The following is a 20,427-nucleotide window of genomic DNA, read 5'->3' as shown; positions in this document are numbered from 1 at the left end:
ATTTTTCCTCGACACTTTCATCATGACTTCAACTACATAATGCAACGTTGTTTTGGCTAATTCTTCTAACCACTCTTTCTTTTTTGGTATCCAATTTGGTGTATTCTTTCTTGATTTCGTATATTTTGAAGAAGAGTTGGCAACCCTTCTACCGGTAATTTCCATTTTTCTGCGAGGTGACAGACGACGGTCATGTGATGATGTAATGTAATGTTTACTAGCTGTCTAGCTCAGTTGTTAGGTAGAATGGACCATGGTGAAGATAGTTGAAGTATTAGATGAATGTTGAGTCATTGGTTTCTGAAGAGGTTGATTTAGGGCCGTAACTACCTCTTGGGTAGGCGGAGCAATGCATCAGGGGAGCCGTAAAGTCTCGACTTCTTGACCATCATTTTTTGAAGTCATGTTCGGCAATGCGAATGCTACTATCGGATTATTATTATTATCTTGTAGGACTATTATCACAAAATGTAGGACTATTATCACAAAAAAAACATTTTATTTTTTCTATCTCTCTTCCAGGTTTGGTGGCTGTACAATTTTAAGATAATGGTAGTTTAGCTAGTAGCCTACTGTTTTATCGATGTATATATATTTTAAACTTTTGGGTTTTGCCATCTTTCCCTTTTGTTGGTGTCAAATTCGTATGTTTACTTTGTCGTTCTGTACATATTTGCACCAGCAGCAAAAGTAAATTGAATTGAATTGATTCCACCACCGATGAGTCTGCGGAGGTTTGTGATAAACTTCTCCGTGAGTTTTGTAGTGATTCTGTTCAGCTTTATGGGAAAGGTTTCTTAACTTATAATGTGCATAGCTTAATACATTTGCCTATGGATTTCAAATTTTACGGTTCCCTTGATCATGTGAGTGCATTTTCATATGAAAGCTACCTAGGGCTCTTGAAAAATAGTGTCCGTTCAGGTTTTCAACCCCTTCACAAGGTTGCTGCTTTCGCTTATCACAGCAATAAAAATCTTGTTGCATATGCAATGCAGTTGTGCAAAATCAGGATCAAATGTGTGGAGTTTGGGATCATCATGATAGTGATGTAGATGCTGCAAGTGCTGATCAAGAGGTTCATTACAAAAAAGCTAAGTTGTTCACTAATGGTGTGATAGTTGTGGGTTCTTTTGCAAACTCTGCAATAAAGATAAATGATATCATTTTCAAGGTTGTTGATATTGTAAAGTGTAATGAACACTGTTATTTCGTTGTTCACAAGTACACAAAGTGAAAGATTTCTTACCCACTTAGTTCTTCTCAGGTTTGAAAGGTTATACATTTAGTTTGAAAGCTGAATGAGAACACTGAGAAAGTGGATTTCGATGACGGCATCATCAAATGTATAATTTTGCCATTCAAAAAGAAATTTGTTGCCATTGAAATGTTGTAACGTTATGACCAATTGTTTTTGTTTATAGGTTTTCATGTATACATATGTAAACAAGGTAAAATAAGTCATGAAAGCTTTTGTTGGTGTGAGTGGTAAACATCGGGAGAGGTACTGGAATGATGTAATATCGAAAAAGTGGCTGCTAGGTCATAATAAGTGTAGGTGGCCACCCAGTGGTGATGTTCAAGATCTTGTAAAACAACAAGTGGAACCTGATTTATCCTGGGAAGTCTATGATGTTAGAATCATTTGCCAAACACGTATGTTCTGCATTTACATCCCTCGAAATTAGCTTCTATCTACTACGGCAAAAACATTGACGTCGTCAGGTCAACAAACCTTGGATTGCGACAGCAATTGCCGTATGCTTTTGCCGCTGTTGTTTGGCAATTGCCACTGTTTTTCAATAAGTGTTTGAGCATGCTGAACTATGCTTGTTTGACTTGTGGGAATAGAAAGCGTCGCCCTTAGTTTCCGCTGAAGTTAAATCGTTATTTCCTGGGGTTCTTTCTTTTTCACGAAGAAGTGCCCGACTGCCCGTTCATGGACGCATGTTCCTGCATGATCAGACGCATTGGCTTTTTTGATCACTTTAGTTCTACTGATCCAGTTCTTTACTTGTTTTTTAATGTTACCTCTTCAGATGTTTAGTTCACATGGACTACTTCCATAAAATTCCTTGGATTATTTACAAAAGATGTTGGTAACTTTTCCTTCCTCAACTGTTTAACCTACAGCGACAGCATTTTTATTGCCATGGTAGAATGGCCGCTATGATCTTTGCAGCATCATCTACCACGGCAATTGCTTTGTGCCGCCGCTAATTTTGAGGACTGCATTCATGTCTAGTGTGTTGATTGCTCTGGTGGATTTAAACTTACATTATGCTACTACATTACCACAGGAACCTACGAAAGATGCCAAAAGAAGGCGTATGAATATTGTTCTAGTTCAGGATCAAGCCGTGAGATTGAGACAGAAAGTGAGTCAGCTGCACGAGAAAAGCAGACGTTTGTTCCTCCTCCATTAAAACGAACGGACAGCTGCCGATTAACTTCACCAAAAACGTAAGTGATATGCAGATTGCAGGTGTTTGGTGTGCTTGGCCAGTGGCCACTAAGCGAATTGACATAGTTGCTGTATTATTCTTTTTGTGCAGGTCGTTTGTGAAGCCAGCTCCAAAACGCATCAGACCTATAGATCATGTTCCAGCTACTAATGCAACAGTAATGTATAAACTGTTAGAGCTACAAAACTCTTTCAACAGAGTAGAAAAAGAAGTCTCCACTGTGAAACATCTGCTGCTGGAGAACGTCGGCAAAATATTGCCAAAAAGTGACATTACATTGTTCAAACCAGCAAGGACGTTATTGGATCTAGACAAAATTCTCGATGAAGTCAAGGTAAGTGAAATATTGAGTGTACTGGTGGAGTTAAAAAGAAAAGGTCACAAGTCATGTACTACTTTATTATTTTTAATTCAGGGGAGCAATTTTCCATTATGCATCTAATGAAATACCACATCCATAAGGAGTTTCTCCTGGTTTGGGGTCACAAGAAGAGAGCTTCGACGTCCTTAAACTCTGTGTGCTGTTATTCATTCATTCGATTCAGCAATACGTTGTAAACCTATTTATTTTAGTGGTTTTCGGGCAATGGTTGGTTGGTTTTGAATCTTTATCCTCGGACTGACAAAGCCTTGATTGGTTATTCCTGGTAGTTTCGCATACTTGTAGAGGCTCTTGACCCAGGGCCAGTTACCGAGATTGGCAGAGTGAAGTTTTTCGATTGTTTAAGTGTTGTTGCCGGGGAATTGTTTACTTTAAATGTGTAAGAACTATTTAAGCTACATTAAAGTTTCTTCAAAATTTGCCCGCATTAGCTAAAGTTACTATAGTAAGCCTGTTACTTTTTTTAGAACCTGATGATGACCAGTTTAGGGCATAAAAGAAAAAAATTCTCCCCTCCCCCATTTTTTCTTTCTGGCTATGCTCTTGCTTATAGCTGCCTTCTACTGGTAGGTTATCTGAGTAAAAGTGCATTTTGTATAGGATGTGACGCTGATTGCTAGCCGAGTAAAGTGCTCCACACTTCCACTTACAATCAAATATTTCATGAAAACGTTTATGAGTACCGAACTGATTCGACAGTTTACTTGGACTGGAATGACCGATAAGAAAGTGAAAGGGAAGGAAAGTTTTAAAGACCATGCTATTAGCACATACTTACAAGGTGATGTTGTTTTCACTTTCAGTCTAGCTTATGAGTTTAGTGTAATGAGTAAAAGAGACCTGCAGCATAATCCTTTCTTACACTCTTCTTTAATTATTATTTAGTTCATATGTTTCTGTAGAATCTGTTTGCTATCTTCTGTCTGAGGTTTATGTTGCAGCAGGGCCGCCACGACAAGCATTTAGCTGTGTCTAAGTTTCTTGCTCAACGGCGAAACAAGAGTTAACTGGCTAGACGTGGAACCACGCTCCCTTCGATCAGCAAGCTGATGCTTGCGCCACTCGTGTCGACTGTTTAATTATTAAGCTATTGAGAATTACATTATAGCGAAAAGGTAATTGTAACTTGCAAGATATTAATCAGAGTTTTTTTTTGTAATCAATCAGAAACCTTGAAGGAGATATACGGGAAAAGCTTCTCGAAAAGTGACGACATAAAAGCTCACGTGAAGACAATCATTAAGAACTCCCTCGATTGGGATGGGGGGAGAGAATCAAGGCGAATAAAGAGTAGAGACTCAGAAGATGCGGCAAGCTGCAGTAGTCCTAACAGCAGTGACACTGTGGAAGCAATCGAATCTGACGAGTAAACAATTCATAAACAGTTGCCATTGGTCAATGCACACATCAGACAACACACATTTTAGTGCCAAGAAAGTTTTAACGGTTTTGAGTTATTTTGATGCCGCTGAATCCGAAAATGACCTTGGTTTTTGTGAATTGGCTCTAATTTTTGAGATATTTCATGGTTATGCTCCAAAAAGTGCTAAAAATATGCAAATTTTTACATTGACATTCTCTTTATGCTATAACTTTGATGAGACTGGCTTATCTTGGTCACCAAGTTTCACTTTAAAACTTAGCAAATGTTAAACTTAAACTGTCTCTAGCCAAATTTTGAAAATATCGATATCTCAAAATATAGAGCCAATTCAAAGAAACAGTTGTTAATTTCGGATTCAGGGGCCAAAATTTCCCAGAAACCGTTAAAATATCTTCGGCACTAAAAAAAAAAAAATTTTTTTGTTGGCCAGTGAAGTGGATATTTGTTGTGTTATTTTTCATTTTCTGATTAAAAGTGTGTGTATGTGAAAAGTATGTGGTGGCGCAGCGTCGGCTGGGAGGCGTCTGGATTAAGGTTCGGCTCAAGTGTAGGAACTGGTAGGATATTGCATGGCGATTAGTAGGCTCATCCGCGCGTGAGTAGTTCGGTCACCCACTAGTGGGCCGCTGAACTTTTCCGAAAGCGACCCAGCCGTAGGCCACGTATTATCGAGTGGCTGCGGGTCGGCTGCCACGGGTGGCTACGACACGGAGCCACGCGCACTGCGAACGTGGGCCGCCCCTAAATTTCTGTCTGGGTAAGGATGTTTCTTTGTTATTAGCCTACTTGACTACTTTGACAATACTATCGATGATACTGCTTTATATTTTTCGTGTTGATAAATTACTACTACAAACATTCTACTAAAACCAACAGAAACTGAGAAACAGTTTTCAATCATTACAAAATACAGATGTTTTTGTCTAACTAGATCATTGCAATTTAAACCAAATAATCAAACGTTCTTCAACTCACTTGCTCGTTTCATCGCTTTTCTGCAATTCTTCTTCAGACACGTTAAGCAAGTTTCCGACCGTTTGCACAACAGAAGATGCTGTCTAATAATAATTAAATACACAAAATAAACTTTGTAGCACTGCAAAAAGTGCGAACATAAATGTTAAGCAAGACTTCAGGAAAAAAATGTAGGTACTGTAAATATTTAAAATAAATTTGTGCTTCAAAAATTCTTGTAACGCATAACAATATCACGTAAGGCTATACTTGAAATCTGATCTATAACTGGTCATATGCATTTACTTCTTTTTTTAAGTTCTAGTATGTTCATAATGCTTTTCATGCAGTGTCCTGAGATTAAATTCCAACCTTCCATTAAAACTATCATACTTCTTTCACCACGTTTGTATCATCTAATTTATCTAGACATTATAACAAGATTATAACAAGTTGCTTCTTGTTTGAGTGCTATGTATGTTCAAAATGCTCTTAATGCAATTTCAACCTTTCATGAGAACAATCGTACCTCTTGCTCCAAATTCGACGTATTAACGACAGTTTCCAAAGCAACCACGGCTGAAGACACGTTTTCAGCATTTAAGGTTTCTGGTTCAGATGTAAAAAGCTGCAAATCGTTTGCAACTTCCAGACGCTTTTCAGGAGTTGTTATGGTGATATTCTCAAGATCCTGTGATTCCAAAAAGATATGTATTACGACGTATGTAATACCATACATAGGTCTAACAAAAATTAATAATGAAAAACGTTAAATTTTTAATGTGAAACGAACAAATAGTTAAACATTTTAAAAATATTATAAATTGAACAATAAGCGGTATACATTCAATAAAGCAATTAAAAGGTAAATTGGTCTTCAATTGATGGCTAAAAACGTTTAAATAGCCTCATACCATTTGTGGTAATATCTGCAATGTTGCTTTGGAAAAATAAAAATGAAAAGTAAGATTTATGTACAGTATACAGTAGATTTATGTAAAGGTTTGCAATTACAAAAGTGATGATCACAAGTGAAAAAGATGAAATTCAACAAGTCTTTTCACGAATTGTATTTCAGGACACAGGACAGCTAAACGGGATGTTAGAAGAGATAGTGCAACACGCATGCACTAAGCACAAAACAACTTGTCACCACAAGACAGATTTCATGATAAAGAACGGAAATTTCGTCTAGCTAGTACGCAAAGCAGAACTGTTTAATATCTGACCAGCTTTCTCATCGACAATCTACAAAATAACGAAACTGACTACCATATTTCAAACGCACATAACTCTGACATGACCATCACACCAACGTTTGGTAATACCTGCAAAGTTATCATGCAAGATGACAACCAAGTAATTTCACCCCATGTTCCATTGAGAAGGCAGTTCCGTGACCCATAGGGTATTCCAGCTGAAACCAATTGATGTACGTTTACTTTCCCAAGCTTACTTCTGTGTTCTATGGAATCACATTTAAATGAATTACTGAACTCTCTGGTTATTGAGTGGTTGGTGAATTAATGCAAGTGATTATGAAGAGTTCAGGTGCATAACGATCAAACGCCATTATTTCTGATTTTTAGATTTTACCATCTCCCGTTGTGTTAACATCAAACGTTTTATGGAGCAGTCTTTTTTTTGGAGCAAAACGATCAATATTTCTCAAAATAAGGCTTTAAAATAACATGGTTCAGTCACAAAACGATCAATCTCAAACTTAATTTTCAGTTTACTCGAAAAGTTGGTTTTGATAGTTTGATCGTTTTGCACCTGGACTCTTCTTTGTAAAACCCATTCTTGAGTACACTATGGCCACCTGAATGGCCCTACCATGGCCAATCTCTAGTAGCCTTCCAGTGTAGTCCTGGAACATCGTGAATCTATGGTGGTAAAATGATAGACCCTCGGCCCCAGAAGCTCACACGACGAAGACAACCTGAAGAAGCTGATTTGTCACATTTTGCAGATTTTGATTATCGCTACTGCTACTAACTGTCTGACGGACATTTTCTGAGATGTTTTTATTTTTGCTGTTTCTTAATGCTATAAATTAAAACTTTAACAAGATATTTTTTCATGAAATGAATTCCTTTTATCCTGCTGCCATTAACAAGTATCTAAATTGGCACAAATATGGAGATCTGATGCCACTCTGACATGTGTATTGATGCCACTCTGACACGTCTGATGCCACTCTCTGACACGTCATCTGACTGATGCCACTCTGACACGTCATACGACAAAATTTTGTAAAGCGAAATTTATCTATTTTTAAGGTTTGCGGCATGCAGCCCTAAGTGTTTTTAATTCTAATCTTCAGTAGATAATAGTGTTGCCAATTTGGGACAAAATTTAAAACCGGGCTTTGGGTATTTGAAGCTAAATATTTGAAGCTTGTATTATAAGCTAAGTACATAAGAATATTTTAGAATTTTCAAGTTTTTTGCTTGCAGGTGGAAAACCTAAATCACTTTTGCACTATTGTTTGCTGTGGAAGAATGGCCTCGCAGTCGTGATTTTCAATTTTCGAAAATGAAGTAAATTACTCAGAAAAAATTCTGACCTGGAACTTTTTTAACTTCAAGCTATTTTCAGTCTTCTTCACTATAACCGTCAAGGCTCTGTTTATAAAGTCTTTCCGAAAGAAATTTTGCTGGCGATGCAATTTTGGCTTCCAAGTTTTGTGTGTATATTGGCCTTCGTACCAGCCCAGGTAGATAGGATACTTTGAATATTTAAATGATTGAATCTGTTTTAAATTTTCCCTTTTCGCATACCTTTCTCCGATCTATCTTGCATTTTCTACTGATCGCTGTTACTAAAGTCTTTCCGCTTTTTTGAAGTAAATGTGTCCACTTTTTCGGCCAGACGAAGATCAGCATTCTCTTTGCAAAAGTATTCGACTGTCGTTTCAATCAAACTAAGAGTTTTATAAAATTCTTAGGTCGTTTCACATTCATCTTCGAAAAACTAAAAACTTTGCCCAAGCCTGATCATCGCCACCATTATTTCTTTACCTAGCTCGGAGAAAGGTAAAGCAACTTGAGGAAACATTTTTGCTGAGTCTGCAATCAAGAAAGAGAGTCTTCTTTTTTCGAGTGAAGAAAGATTCTGAAGTTGTAAATTGTGATCAATGCTGCGTACTGTAGCTCCCATGAGCTTTGCATACGTCATTTCTACGTCCTCTGACCTCACTCATAATTGATTTTGGAATCTGGGTAACCCTACTTGCTCATAGCTTATCCCTACGTTTCTCACAAACCATTACAATTGGAAGTCCACAGAGCGATTGACCGCTTTCTTGCAATTGCGTTACATATACATAACTTTGCGTCCATTCACGTTGTTTGTTTGTAATCAATGTCGTTACATTCTGGGAAGCATATTTTCACTTTGCATACGATTTCACTGACCGACCAATCAGATTGTAGTTCTAGATGGGGTCGCTTAAAGTTATTCCAATGCGATGTCCAGCCGCACTGTCCCAGTGGTTGATTTTACGTCTGTTTTCGAAATTGTCTGTAAGCATAGTGTTGAAAAACCAACTCATTGCTTTTTTAGAGGGAACACTGTTCATCTACGATAGAAACGTTTTTTCAGTGATTTCCACAAGTGTTTGTTTCATGGTGCCTGGTTTCTTTCTTTTATTGAAGCCTATTTTTGCTGATGTGTTTGCAAGTTGCCTGTATTGCGATTTGCGATGTGTCAAACATTTCCTTGTTTACTGAAACTGTTAATTGCAAGATATTTTTTGTGAAGCGAAGTGACAACACCACTCTTGCTTGGCGATGAATATTCTGATGAAAGCGCTTGCCTCGCTATACTGCAAGTGCTCAAAACAAATGGTCTCGTTTATTAGGCATTGTTAAAGAAGTCAAAAGTGTTGTTGAAGGAGCTTGGCCTGGCAGTAGCGTTGCTCGACTAATTTTGTTGCTGCGGTATTCTAAGATAACTATTAACAACATGTAACGCTGAATTCTGGGTACGAAATGCGTTCTTTTCTAGCATAAGAGTCAACCTACCTAAAACTTTTTAGTGCTGCCCGCCACAGGTCTCCTTAGTGCCAAAGTGGCTCGCATGCAAAAAAGGTTGGTGACCCCTGTTCTAGTCTAGAACGAAGATAACGAAAAGACATGCAAAACCAATAGTAGCTTCGAGGTCTGTTTAGAAGTGACGTCACAATCCGATGTGTTGCGTAATAGAATCCACCATTGCAGGAACGTGGCCAAAAATACAAGCGCGTGGAAAACCATGGTTTTGATAATTTTTATTGAGATAAATATAACCTTAAAATGTAAGGGCGAGGTTGGTATTTATAGATTGAAACATGCTCTTTCAGTTCAAGTGCGGTCAAAGCCATCGTGCAGTTGCACTTTTAGTAATAAAACTTCTTAATTTTTGTTTAACATCATTTTTTTAAAATTTTAACCAGATAATAGCTGTTCCAATTTCGCAATCAATATCAACTGATTTTTTAGTAGACCTATCATAACTTTGTTACTATTACCTCTATAAAATTTGTTTGCTTTTCTGTTCTGTTCTTGATAAGCAACTTTAGTAACGTTTTTCACGCGCAGCTGTTGCATTGTTTGATATAGTACTTTACGTGTTTTGTGCCGACGCCAGTCCATGTTTGTGTGAGATAAGTTATTTCAGGAAATAAGAATAACTATAAGGTCGATCTCAAATATACTTACCGCTAACTGTGTCATTACCACAACTTGTTTCAGACGTCGACGAATATCCTGCTTGAGTTGAGGGAAAGACGACCAGAATAGAAAGGTTTGAAAAATACGAAACAACGTCTTTATTACACTGAACTGCAGAAACAGAACAAAGTTTTAACTTTGCGTAAAAATCACGGTACTACATGAAGCTAAAATCAAAAAAAGATACTTGAAATGAAAACAACCAATGAACAAAGGACTTACTCTCACTGACATAAACAGTAACAAGTTTGGCTTTGGAAAAATAATGTAGCCTTTTTCATAACGAAGGATTTTTTGTTTGAAAACTTTACGAAGCTTTCTTTCATTTCAAATTGTTATATTAGCTTTGCCTTGATACTTGGTCATGCTGTTTTGACCGGACTGCAACCATCCCTGCAACCAACTATGATAGAAGTGTCCGAAGGAAATGGTGCTGTGTCTTTGTTACACTCAACTACGATAACAGAAAAATAATTAAAACTTTGGTGGATTAATTGAAAACGAATCTACCCAATACTCACTTGAAACGGTCGATTCTATTGTGGAAAGTGTAGAGAAAGTTTGCTTGGCGGTCTTAGCTGTAAAAAAGAAAACAAATGAAAAATAATAATAGCAACTGTAAGGTCGATCTCGAAGATACACACAAGTCGCTTCAGACGTCGCCGAATATCCTGCTTGAGTGGTGGGGAAGACGACCAGAATAGAAGTGTTCCAAGGAAACGCCACAATGGTTTCATTCCACTCGACTACAGAAACACAACAAAGTTTTAAATTTGTGTTCACTGAATGGGTGCGTTAATTGTAGCCTACAGTCTACTTGTAGCTCCAATCAAAAAGGAATTTTGATTTTGAATGTAGTTTTTGCCAATACATGAAGACCTTGCCCTCGCTGACACAAATAATAAGTGTGGCTTGAAAACAAGAACAGCTTTTCTAGTAATAAAGAATCCATTTATTTTAAAACTTAGCAGCCTTCTGTTTCATATCAACAAAATATCTGAGCTTTGACGTAATGCCTGATTCTCTGTCTTATTTCAGCTTCTGTCTAATTTGTTGTATGAAGTTTGGCGTGCTGATGCCTGGTCATGCACGAACTGCTATTATTTTTCATCTATGAGGCAGACACCAAAACATTTCGATACGTCCAAATTGCAAAATAACAAAGAGAACCGTTCTCTAGGACAGGGCTTCTCAAACTTTTTTGTTCTGCGACCCCATTCCGAAAAATATATTTCTATGCGACCCCATTATGGGGACATCCACGTTAATGACATTAAAACGGAGTTAGCTCTTTTGTCTCAATTTTTTTCGGTTCTTTTTGGCTTACTTTATAATTCTCTTACTAAAAAAGTAAAACAATATCGAAAGGAGCATGAAAACAACAACAATGAAACATGAAAAAAAGCAACGAATTAAAACAAGAATTAACAAACGAATAACACTGGGCAACATTTTACAACTTATTTTTTAATCCTTGCTCGTTTCAAGTTTGCTTAGTAGACTAATGTGGCCATGCTGAATCCAAATCTGGCCTTAGATTTTTTCTAACGCATCACATTTTTGGGATATGATAATAAAAATATCTTGTTTTTGCCAAAAATGAAAGATTTGGCGTACCGTTTACCACCAACATATGCAGTGCCATAGTGAAAGGTTAGTGTTAGACAGGCCAAAATAGCTTAAATAAGATTACTGGACAAGCATTGCCATAAGCCTTCTTAAATCTTTGTTATTTCATGCAAAACATAGACAGGGGGGTCAATTACTTACTTTTAGCTTCACTTTTAGCTTGATATTATTGCTTTGTTAATAATGTTGCTTCCAAAACAAATTAGTATCAAAATTGTAGTTTGTAGATGTATTTCAGCTATTATGCACCCCATGGCCTGGATTTCTGGATGCAGCACAATGTGTATGTGTAATAAACGTAACGTCAAACCTTAGCCTACACTTTTGGCAAAAGTAACAATTTGCTGTTATCATATCTCACAAACTTGACATGATAGGATAAATCTGAGGTCAGATTTGAAATCAGCATCCCAAAGTTAGTCTAGGTCATATATTTTCATTTGAGGAATAAATTTGATGTTGTCCAGTGTAATCAGACCTTAATTAAGACTATAACAAAACAATACAAATGCACCCAATTCACGAATCACAAAAAAATCCGCTAACAAGATGAAAAGTGAACAAAAACAAATCATTTAACGGGATGGATGCGCTTGATGTTTCTTGCACTAGTGATCCATTCGTGGAATGATACATGACAAAGCAGAGCGAAGAGCATCTTTAACAGTTTCCAGAGAGGATCGGTTTTTACACTTGATGGTGGATTGGTGGTGAGTTTTGAGAATGCCGCTTCACATAAATATGTTGTGCAAAAAAGCAAGAGTTTGTCAAGGGCTAGGTCAGAAAGGTTTGGGTATTCATTCCTTGTGCTTATCCAAAAACCACATAAAGTCTGTTTTGAAAATATAAGTTCTAAACTTTTGTCACTTGATAAATCTGCAAACTCTTCCTGGGCTTTTAATGGCAGGTGTGTGACATCTGACAGTTTGCTTACGAATGGTTCACGAATCCAACTCTCTTTTCCTGAATCGGTAGAAAAGTATTTCCGAAAGTATGCATGAAGGTTATTCAAATGATCAACTATGACCATGACAATCAAGAGATTGGACAAGTTATTGTTAGCTGAATAATCATCTGTAGCAGCAAGCATTTTCAAATTACCATTTTCTGACCTATTTTTCCACATTGTAAGCTTTTTAATAAAAGCTTCAATTTTATCTTTACAAGTAAAAATGTTGCAGTTTCTTCCTTGAAGAGTTACGTTTGGTTATATTTTATTGTTCGACTTTTCACACCGACGGTTGCGGTCAATTGACATCATGGCAAGACTACAACCTACCGGCACTAGACTAAATTAAACTATTTCATACGATCCCAAAATTTCATTACGCGACCCCATTTGGGGTCGCGACCCATAGTTTGAGAAGCCCTGCTCTAGGACGTCCATGACGGAAAAATAAATAAAAAAAACTACATAGTATCGACGTAGGTATCGACCAGGCATTGTACAAAAGCAGAGGTGCTTTTGAAACTTGGCTTGAAAATTGTGAGTCGAGAGTATGACAACGCAGGTGTATACGCAACGTTTACTACCATAAAAGTGCATCATGTACAATTTGGATAATCACACTAGTGGTACAAGGCAATAGCTGCTGCACTCTGCTGCATTCTTGTCCAGAGCCAACATACTTTGGGATACGCTTGACAAGTCACTCACATAACGTCACCAATCACAATCACTACACAAAAAACTGACACCTCGCGTCGCCTTGCTAAAACACTTGGCAGGCACAACGTGGGGTGGAGGCGCTGACACCTTGCGCAGCTTTGATTCGCTCCACTACTAAATACTGAGCCCCTGCCTGAAGCCCACACTCGCCTTATCGACCCACCAATCAACGACGCATTGCGAACTGTGACAGGATGCCTGCGCCCAGCTCCAACAGAGTACCTATCCATCCTTGCAGGTATCCAACCTGCTAAGAGAGCCGTTATACATCTGGTTCACCGGGCAGAAGATCCCAATCACCTGCTCCACGCAAAAATCAACGTCCCACCTCAGGAATCCTCGACAACCCTTTGTACCAACTTCCGCGGAATTATTACAACCATTCAGTGATCATATCATTAGCGAAGCACATTATATCGAGGACACCTAAAATGTAGCATGGTGTGCCAATGACATCAAACTTAATGGTTTTATACCTCTCCCGGTGGCACGCTTCCCTGGTATAGACATGCTCCGGCCGACTTGGGTTAAGTTGAACAGAATCCGAACAGGACTCGACCGCTTCCATTCCAACATGTGCAAGTGAGGTTTGGCTCCCTCATTGGCCTTGCTAATGCGCGAAGGAATAAACTGCTAAACATGTCAATCTTGAATGTTGCATTTACAAGACACCAAATGGAATGCAAGGTATAGCAGCACTGGACGAAGCTACACTCACCTGGCTTTCCATCACATGTCCTGAAATTTAAGCAATCCTGTCTCATGTGAAAGAAGATAGAAGTCACCAAGATGACCTTTTCGATATTTCTACTTAATGGAAGCGAGCTAAAGAAGAGATAATTTTCTTGTACCTTTGCACTTAATACACTCACCCGCCAAACAGTAACAACAAAAATGTGAGAATCTTACCACCCTCAAATAGTCACGAAGGCTACCATAGGCATTCTAGTTCAAACCTTTGTTTGCCTTGGTCTTTAATCGCTTACGAAATTGGAACAGAAATATTGGGTTACTGCATTAAAATGTGACCTGGTTGTCCAGTACTGCAATTGATTTGTTTAAAAAAAATTATCAAGAACTCACATGAAGCATTCGGTTCTACTGCGGAAGATGTTGAGATTTTTTAATTATTACTGAAAATAATAATACAAACTATAATAATTTGGCTGCTGACAAACAGTGACCGCGCCGAAATTGCCATTGCTTTACAACTCAACTTTGCACAGTAATTATTGCAAATTATTAACCCTATTTCCTGTGACCCTTTTTCGCAAACTTACTTGCGGAGGGGGGGGTCGGTCCGACACAAGCACTTTAAACGCAAATAACTCATAAACGGCTTGACATAATTCAATCAAACTTTCACACAATACAGAAAAATTATCTAGGAATACATAACCATTAACATTTTTTGCTTAATGCTGATAGGTTGTTACCAATAGGTATTTATTTGAAGGTTGATCATATTTTATATTTTGACTTTTGAAATAGTGTCTTAATCACCGCTTAAAGGGGCAGACAACTCCATTTTCAAATGCAAATTGAGAGTTGAAATACATAAAGGGGATATTCAAAAACACGTTGCACTTGTTTTTATGAAAAAATACTCATTTGTTCTCACGCAATCTTAAAACAAAGTTTTGGTTTTGTAATTCGAACACACACCGCATGAACTGTTGTCGAAATAAAAAATTTTCTCGGGTGACGTCATGCGAGTATTGCTGGACAAATAGTTTGCTTGTTTTAGGTACGTGGCATGCGTTTGCAGCAGTGCATAAGATTATTCCAAGTTACAATTGAAGTTCAGATTTAGTTTATTGTAGCCTTGGTGCTAGCTTACATCATTTTACAGACTACACTAAACTTTTTATTGGACGTTTCACCTAAACATTTTGGGCTAGACCTTGCAGTGTTTGCATAGTTTTGATGGTATTTAACAGCTAGAGGTTCAGACAGTCAAGGGTTGCAGAGATTTGCATTTATTTTTTACTTCATGATTAGTCAGTGCTGTGGGCACGATAGGAAACAGCAAGAAACAAACAAATGCCATTATTTTCCTTCAGTGCCACAATACTGTATAGTTTTGATGGTACTTAACAGCAAGAGGTTCAGACAGTCAAGGGTTGCAGAGATTTGCATTTATTTTTTACTTCATGATTAGTCAGTGCTGCATCCTGTGCTGTGTGCACGATGGGCCTACCTACCAGTCTCAGTATTTACTCATGTATTTCAATTTGTGATTGTGTATTGGCTAGACAAGTAGGCCTATACCGGTATCTCAATATGCATTCTTCCCCAGTGCTGTGTGAGTAAACTAAGCTTCCTGTTACAATTTGGTACTCATCATGCCAATTCGGTGTGTTGTACCGTATATAACTGCTCATCTGGCAGTTCTTCTAGGCTACTGATAAAATTTCTTTGTTCCATTTTCCATAAAATCGTACCATAAAAAAGAAATGGAACAAGTCTGTAAACACCACAAGAGTGTGGCCAGGATCAACAGAGTCCAGCACAATATGGCGACTCCATTTCAAGGAAACAGATTTTCAAAATCTTTTTCAATTTGACATGGGTCATGCCACACGTCTCAATTTAAACTTTAATGCATGCCCTTCAATTTTTCCAAACAAAAACATTTCAACAACTTTGCAACCGTTGGATTCAAATCCAGTAGAGAGACAACTCCACAACAAAATTCCACTTTATCCATGCGACCGGCTGCTAGGAAGCGGAAAGTTCTTGAGGTAATTTTAAGCTAACAATTATATTACTACCGTACATGTTTGTTATAAAGTACCGTACATAAGTAGCGAAGTAGCATCCTTGAGAAATTGTTTTCCATAAGTTTGCAATATGTATGCTGCCTGATGGTATAGTGATTCCCAGCTACATGCACCTTTAGAAAGTCCCATGTATAATTCACCAAGTGCATTAACAAAAAATGTTCCTTCATATATACATTGTTGTTTTCTTTTTCAGTTACTGGCTAGGGATGCACCCAAATTTGTACCCTGAACAATTCCTACCCCCAATTCGTACACTGAAAAGATCGAGAGAAAAAATTTAAAAAAAGCCGAAGTCATGCCAAACAGAAATGGTTACTTGTGATGCTGTAACACAATATGACGTGTTAGATTTCCGTGCTTGTTCATCAAAAGGATGCCAAGCTGCCTTGAAGCCAATGAGTGCGGCAAAAGGTAAGAAACTTTGACTCTAAAATATAACATATTATGAAATAACAGTAGTGTACATTTTAATAGCTTTGGAAAGAGAAGTGATGCCAAATAATACTGTAAAAGTTGCTTTGCCTGATTTGGAATATGTTTATTGCAGCAACTAAGGCTAATGCCCTGGTATTAACACAACCTGTAGGTGTGACCTGCAACTTGCAAGAAAGAAAACGAATTCCACCAGATTACCTTACTTCCACTCCCAAAAAAGCAAGAATGGCTTTGCAAGACATATCTTTTGAAGATAATGAAATGCACTATCCAAATTTCTCAATAAATACATTTTCGGAGGTGTCTACCAATGAACGTAATGAAAAGCCAGGGTAAGTTTGTAAAATTCCAAAACAAAGCTTCGTTCCTAAACTTTTCATCAAATTTTCCTATAATTCAACTGATGATCCACTGGGATGCACGGTGTGACACAACATTTTAAATAAAGTAAACAATATCACACCAAATCAGAAGAATCGGTTTATTTAAATACAGAGCTTTCGCCACACAAGTGTGGCTTCATCAGTATAAACTTATTCAAATAGAAGTTTGTAAACAATGTTATATTTGTTATAGATATTTTATGAATGCTTCCTGATGTATGGAAACATACACATACTGTAAACAGAAGTGCTCAATCTTTTCTTTAAAATAATGTCATTGATAAGCATTTTAATATGTCATTGAGCAGAATAGTGTACTTCAACAATTGGAAGGTGATGGTATTGACCTCATGTTAGCGGGAGATGGAAGGGTAGATTGTCCTGGACATTGTGAGAAGCACGGCACATACACGATCATTGGACACAAGATTGAATAAAATAGTGGATTTGCAACTTCTTCAGGTATGGACTTCAGCCAGTACATTTTATACTTTAGCTAGCAAATCCAGCTTCTTTTACATGACTCATTGAAAAGCCAGTGTGTCTTATAACAAATTTACGTTTATTTTACGTATGTTTGTACGTTATGGTTTCTCTGCTCGGCGCGCGTTCCATTGATTGTTTTCTCTGCTCGCGCCTCACTCAATCTCAGCAAGCCCATTTTCATAAGAGCTTTTCTTGCAGTGTTCAGTTAAAGGGACTTTTGTTACTTTAAGTTCTGATCGTGTGAGACTGACTTAATTTGTTCGTTTTATATTAATGGCTTGTGTTTTGCAGATGAACTTCGTTTCTTAGTTCATTTAAACCTAATAAATGGTCGTTTCAGTGTGAACATACCCAGATAACAAATCAGTCGCTTTTTACATTGATTCAACGTCTGAAGACGTTGAATCAATATAAAAAAGCGACTGATTTGCTATATGTGTACTTTTCTCAAAAATGCTCGTAAACAGGCCAACTTCGCCCAGAAACCAGCAACGTAATGATGATTTATTGATGCTAAGCTATTTTTGAAAGATAGCAGAACCTAGGTCCTATAGGAAATTCACTGCAACAATACAAGTTGAATTTGGCTGTACAATGTACATGCTTCCCATTGCCAAGTCAAAAAAAATTTGCGGCCATGGCCGTCTCCCATCGAATCGGCACATACAGCACTCGCGGCCATAGCGTTTCCGGGTAAGAGTAGCCTAGATAAAAACAGATTGTGCAAAATTGATATGTTGAATGTTGTTGCAGAGAAATGTAAATGGCAGCAATGCGATGGAAAAGGCTGCTAGTTAAATGTATGGATTTCGTTGAGAGATGTTGCTTTGATGTGCGGGTGAAACTGCTCGTTACTGACTGCCATCCACAAATCATTGCATATGCGGGATCACATGCCAGAAGTTGAACATGTGTTTGATGTCTGCCTGTCTGGCATGTTGCGAAAGGTACAGTTAGAATATTGTCACAATGAATGTGACTGCTACTTTATGCAATTCTGGTAGCTGATTGATGCTTTTTATTTTATTAGGATTTTGGAGATACAAGAGTAAGTATAACCAAAAGTTGTTTTTACAGATGCTATAAGCACATTTCCCACAGACAGTTTGTTCGGTGGATTTGGGGTTGTCTTGGTAGATCAATCCGTGTGCCTCTGATGTCATGCGTCGTTTCGGCCATTAGATCGAAGTTTCCACGTGACAAAAATGAATACATTGGGTTTAAGTATCCTGATTTGAAATAAAGTCACAATACAAAGTCTGCTTTGAGAAAAACTTTTTCGTGTGCACAGAGAGAGTGAATTTTGTACATGTCCAGTAAGCTATGCTAGAGGTCCTGAGAGAATCTTCCTAGTTCTTTACAAACTAATATTGTTTGTTTGTTTTATTATCTTTATCCTGCATTGCGGGAAAGCGGGCTTGAGCGCTATGCATCGGTGTACGCCTTCCGACGTACACCTGACCCACGCTGCAGCCGACTGCAATGTCTGTTTCCGGTTGTCTACTCTATTTATGACTTAAATTTGGTACTACCCATTACTCGAATTCGATCACTGGGTAGAGACAATTATCGTAAAGTTTCTTGCCCAGAGAAACAACAGCAAGTGTGAGTGGCTGGAGTCGAACACGCAAGCTCTCGACTGCGAGCCCAACGCGCTAACCACTCGGCCACTGCTGCCGACGAATATGGTACTTGCCGAAAGGTAGTTGCTTTCAGTGTTCATTTTATCAACTACTAAGCCGCTTACAATCGACATAAATACATGTAGTTCATTGTATTTGTTGGAAACGACACTACGAACACTTGCTTACAATGCATCTTGAGCGAACATAAGATCGTCTTGTACTCTCATGACGTCACACGTGATTATCACACGGTTCAGTGAGCACGCGTCGCTCTGAAACTAAGGGCTAACTAAAACGGCCCTACAAAGGAAACGCAATGAAATTAAGGGAAAATTTCAACGACAACTACTTATTATACATGTCTAGAGCACTTACAAACAAAAAAATCGAAAAGTATGATTTGGGGTTTACTGCCCCTTTAATTAAGTGTGACGGGCTCGATCTTTTGTATTGGAACTAATCCTCCGCAATAATTATGACGCTCTTTGCGTGCTACTTGCGTAGTATCGTTTGCTTGTTGATTTGCCTGAGGCGTTGCAATTTCTTTTGTCTAGTTGATACTTTGTAGAACCATAGAGAAATAAAACAAAGTAACTGATACTTTGTTTTTGATAATCTTATAGCTTCGTTATATGGCTATTTGAAATTTTGAATGAAATGTGGGCTACTGCATGTAGTGTTGAAAAACGCCAGTGCCATCGAAAAACATTCTTGTTTTAGGTTTTTGTCAACATTATGGTGAAAACTTTTTGCAGGCTATTCCTAATTTTGAAAATTACCTTTCTTTTCATCTTTGTTTGAATAATAAAATTATTGCGGCAATAAAAACCTTTTTTTATTGTAGGAATACAGCTCTTCTTTCATCGATGATAAAGTATTTCCAATATAAAATATTTTAGTAAACATTTTCATTTGCGTATTATATAGCCTAAATAACTTTTGCAGTAGATGCTATCTTCATAAATTTTGTTGTTACCTTCTACATGACAGTACAATAAGAGTATGCAAAATATAGTTGTTCTTGTATTCAACAAAGACACATTCAAAGCAAAAGCTAAAAAAGAAATTGCTAAATTGTTTGTATATACTGTACTTGTAGCTTGTTTTTAGTTTTGACAGTTTGGACACTGTTGCAGAGCATGTTCGGGACACACAGCCTTGCCACAAGTTTCACATTGATTTTTGGATTTGTTTGCGTTATCCTTTCGACTCTTTTGGCCCGGTCCAGAAGCTTCACTACAGCAAAACCCGCAACGTCTGCGAGTTTGTGATTTGTTTGGAAAAAGTTTTCGCTCCGTTGCCGAGGTTGTTGCAGTCACAGAACGATCAGTTTCCCCCAAAACAATGCGCATTTTACTTGCAATTACAGTGCGCAAACCTATCGTTGGTCTGCGCTGCACTTGAGGCAATATCAATTGCATGGCTAAATCCCATCCACAGTCGAACGAATTAACTTTTCTCGGATCGCTGTGGGTGTTCAAGCAAAGCAAACTGCTTGCATTTACGCGGCATGT

The 20,427-nt window shown here is 37.8% G+C and overlaps 1 protein-coding gene across 1 annotated transcript in view; it reads right to left on the bottom strand.

Moving 5' to 3' along the window:
• Positions 1-20,427, bottom strand: part of LOC145770232 (adhesion G-protein coupled receptor G6-like) — a 61,136-nt gene that overhangs the window by 25,706 nt on the left and 15,003 nt on the right. The window contains exons 6-10 of the mRNA XM_082581828.1: positions 10,422-10,478; positions 9,889-10,011; positions 6,514-6,602; positions 5,715-5,876; positions 5,207-5,289 (exon numbers count right to left, since the gene is read on the bottom strand). Coding sequence (XP_082437954.1) covers positions 5,207-5,289; positions 5,715-5,876; positions 6,514-6,602; positions 9,889-10,011; positions 10,422-10,478 — 514 coding nt within the window. The remainder of the gene's footprint in view (positions 1-5,206; positions 5,290-5,714; positions 5,877-6,513; positions 6,603-9,888; positions 10,012-10,421; positions 10,479-20,427) is intronic.

The sequence above is a fragment of the Aplidium turbinatum genome, chromosome 5 (genome assembly GCF_918807975.1).
Source record: "Aplidium turbinatum chromosome 5, kaAplTurb1.1, whole genome shotgun sequence".
NCBI lineage: Eukaryota > Metazoa > Chordata > Ascidiacea > Aplousobranchia > Polyclinidae > Aplidium > Aplidium turbinatum.
Note: the sequence above shows the minus strand (reverse complement) of the source record. Positions and strands in the feature narration are given on the sequence as shown.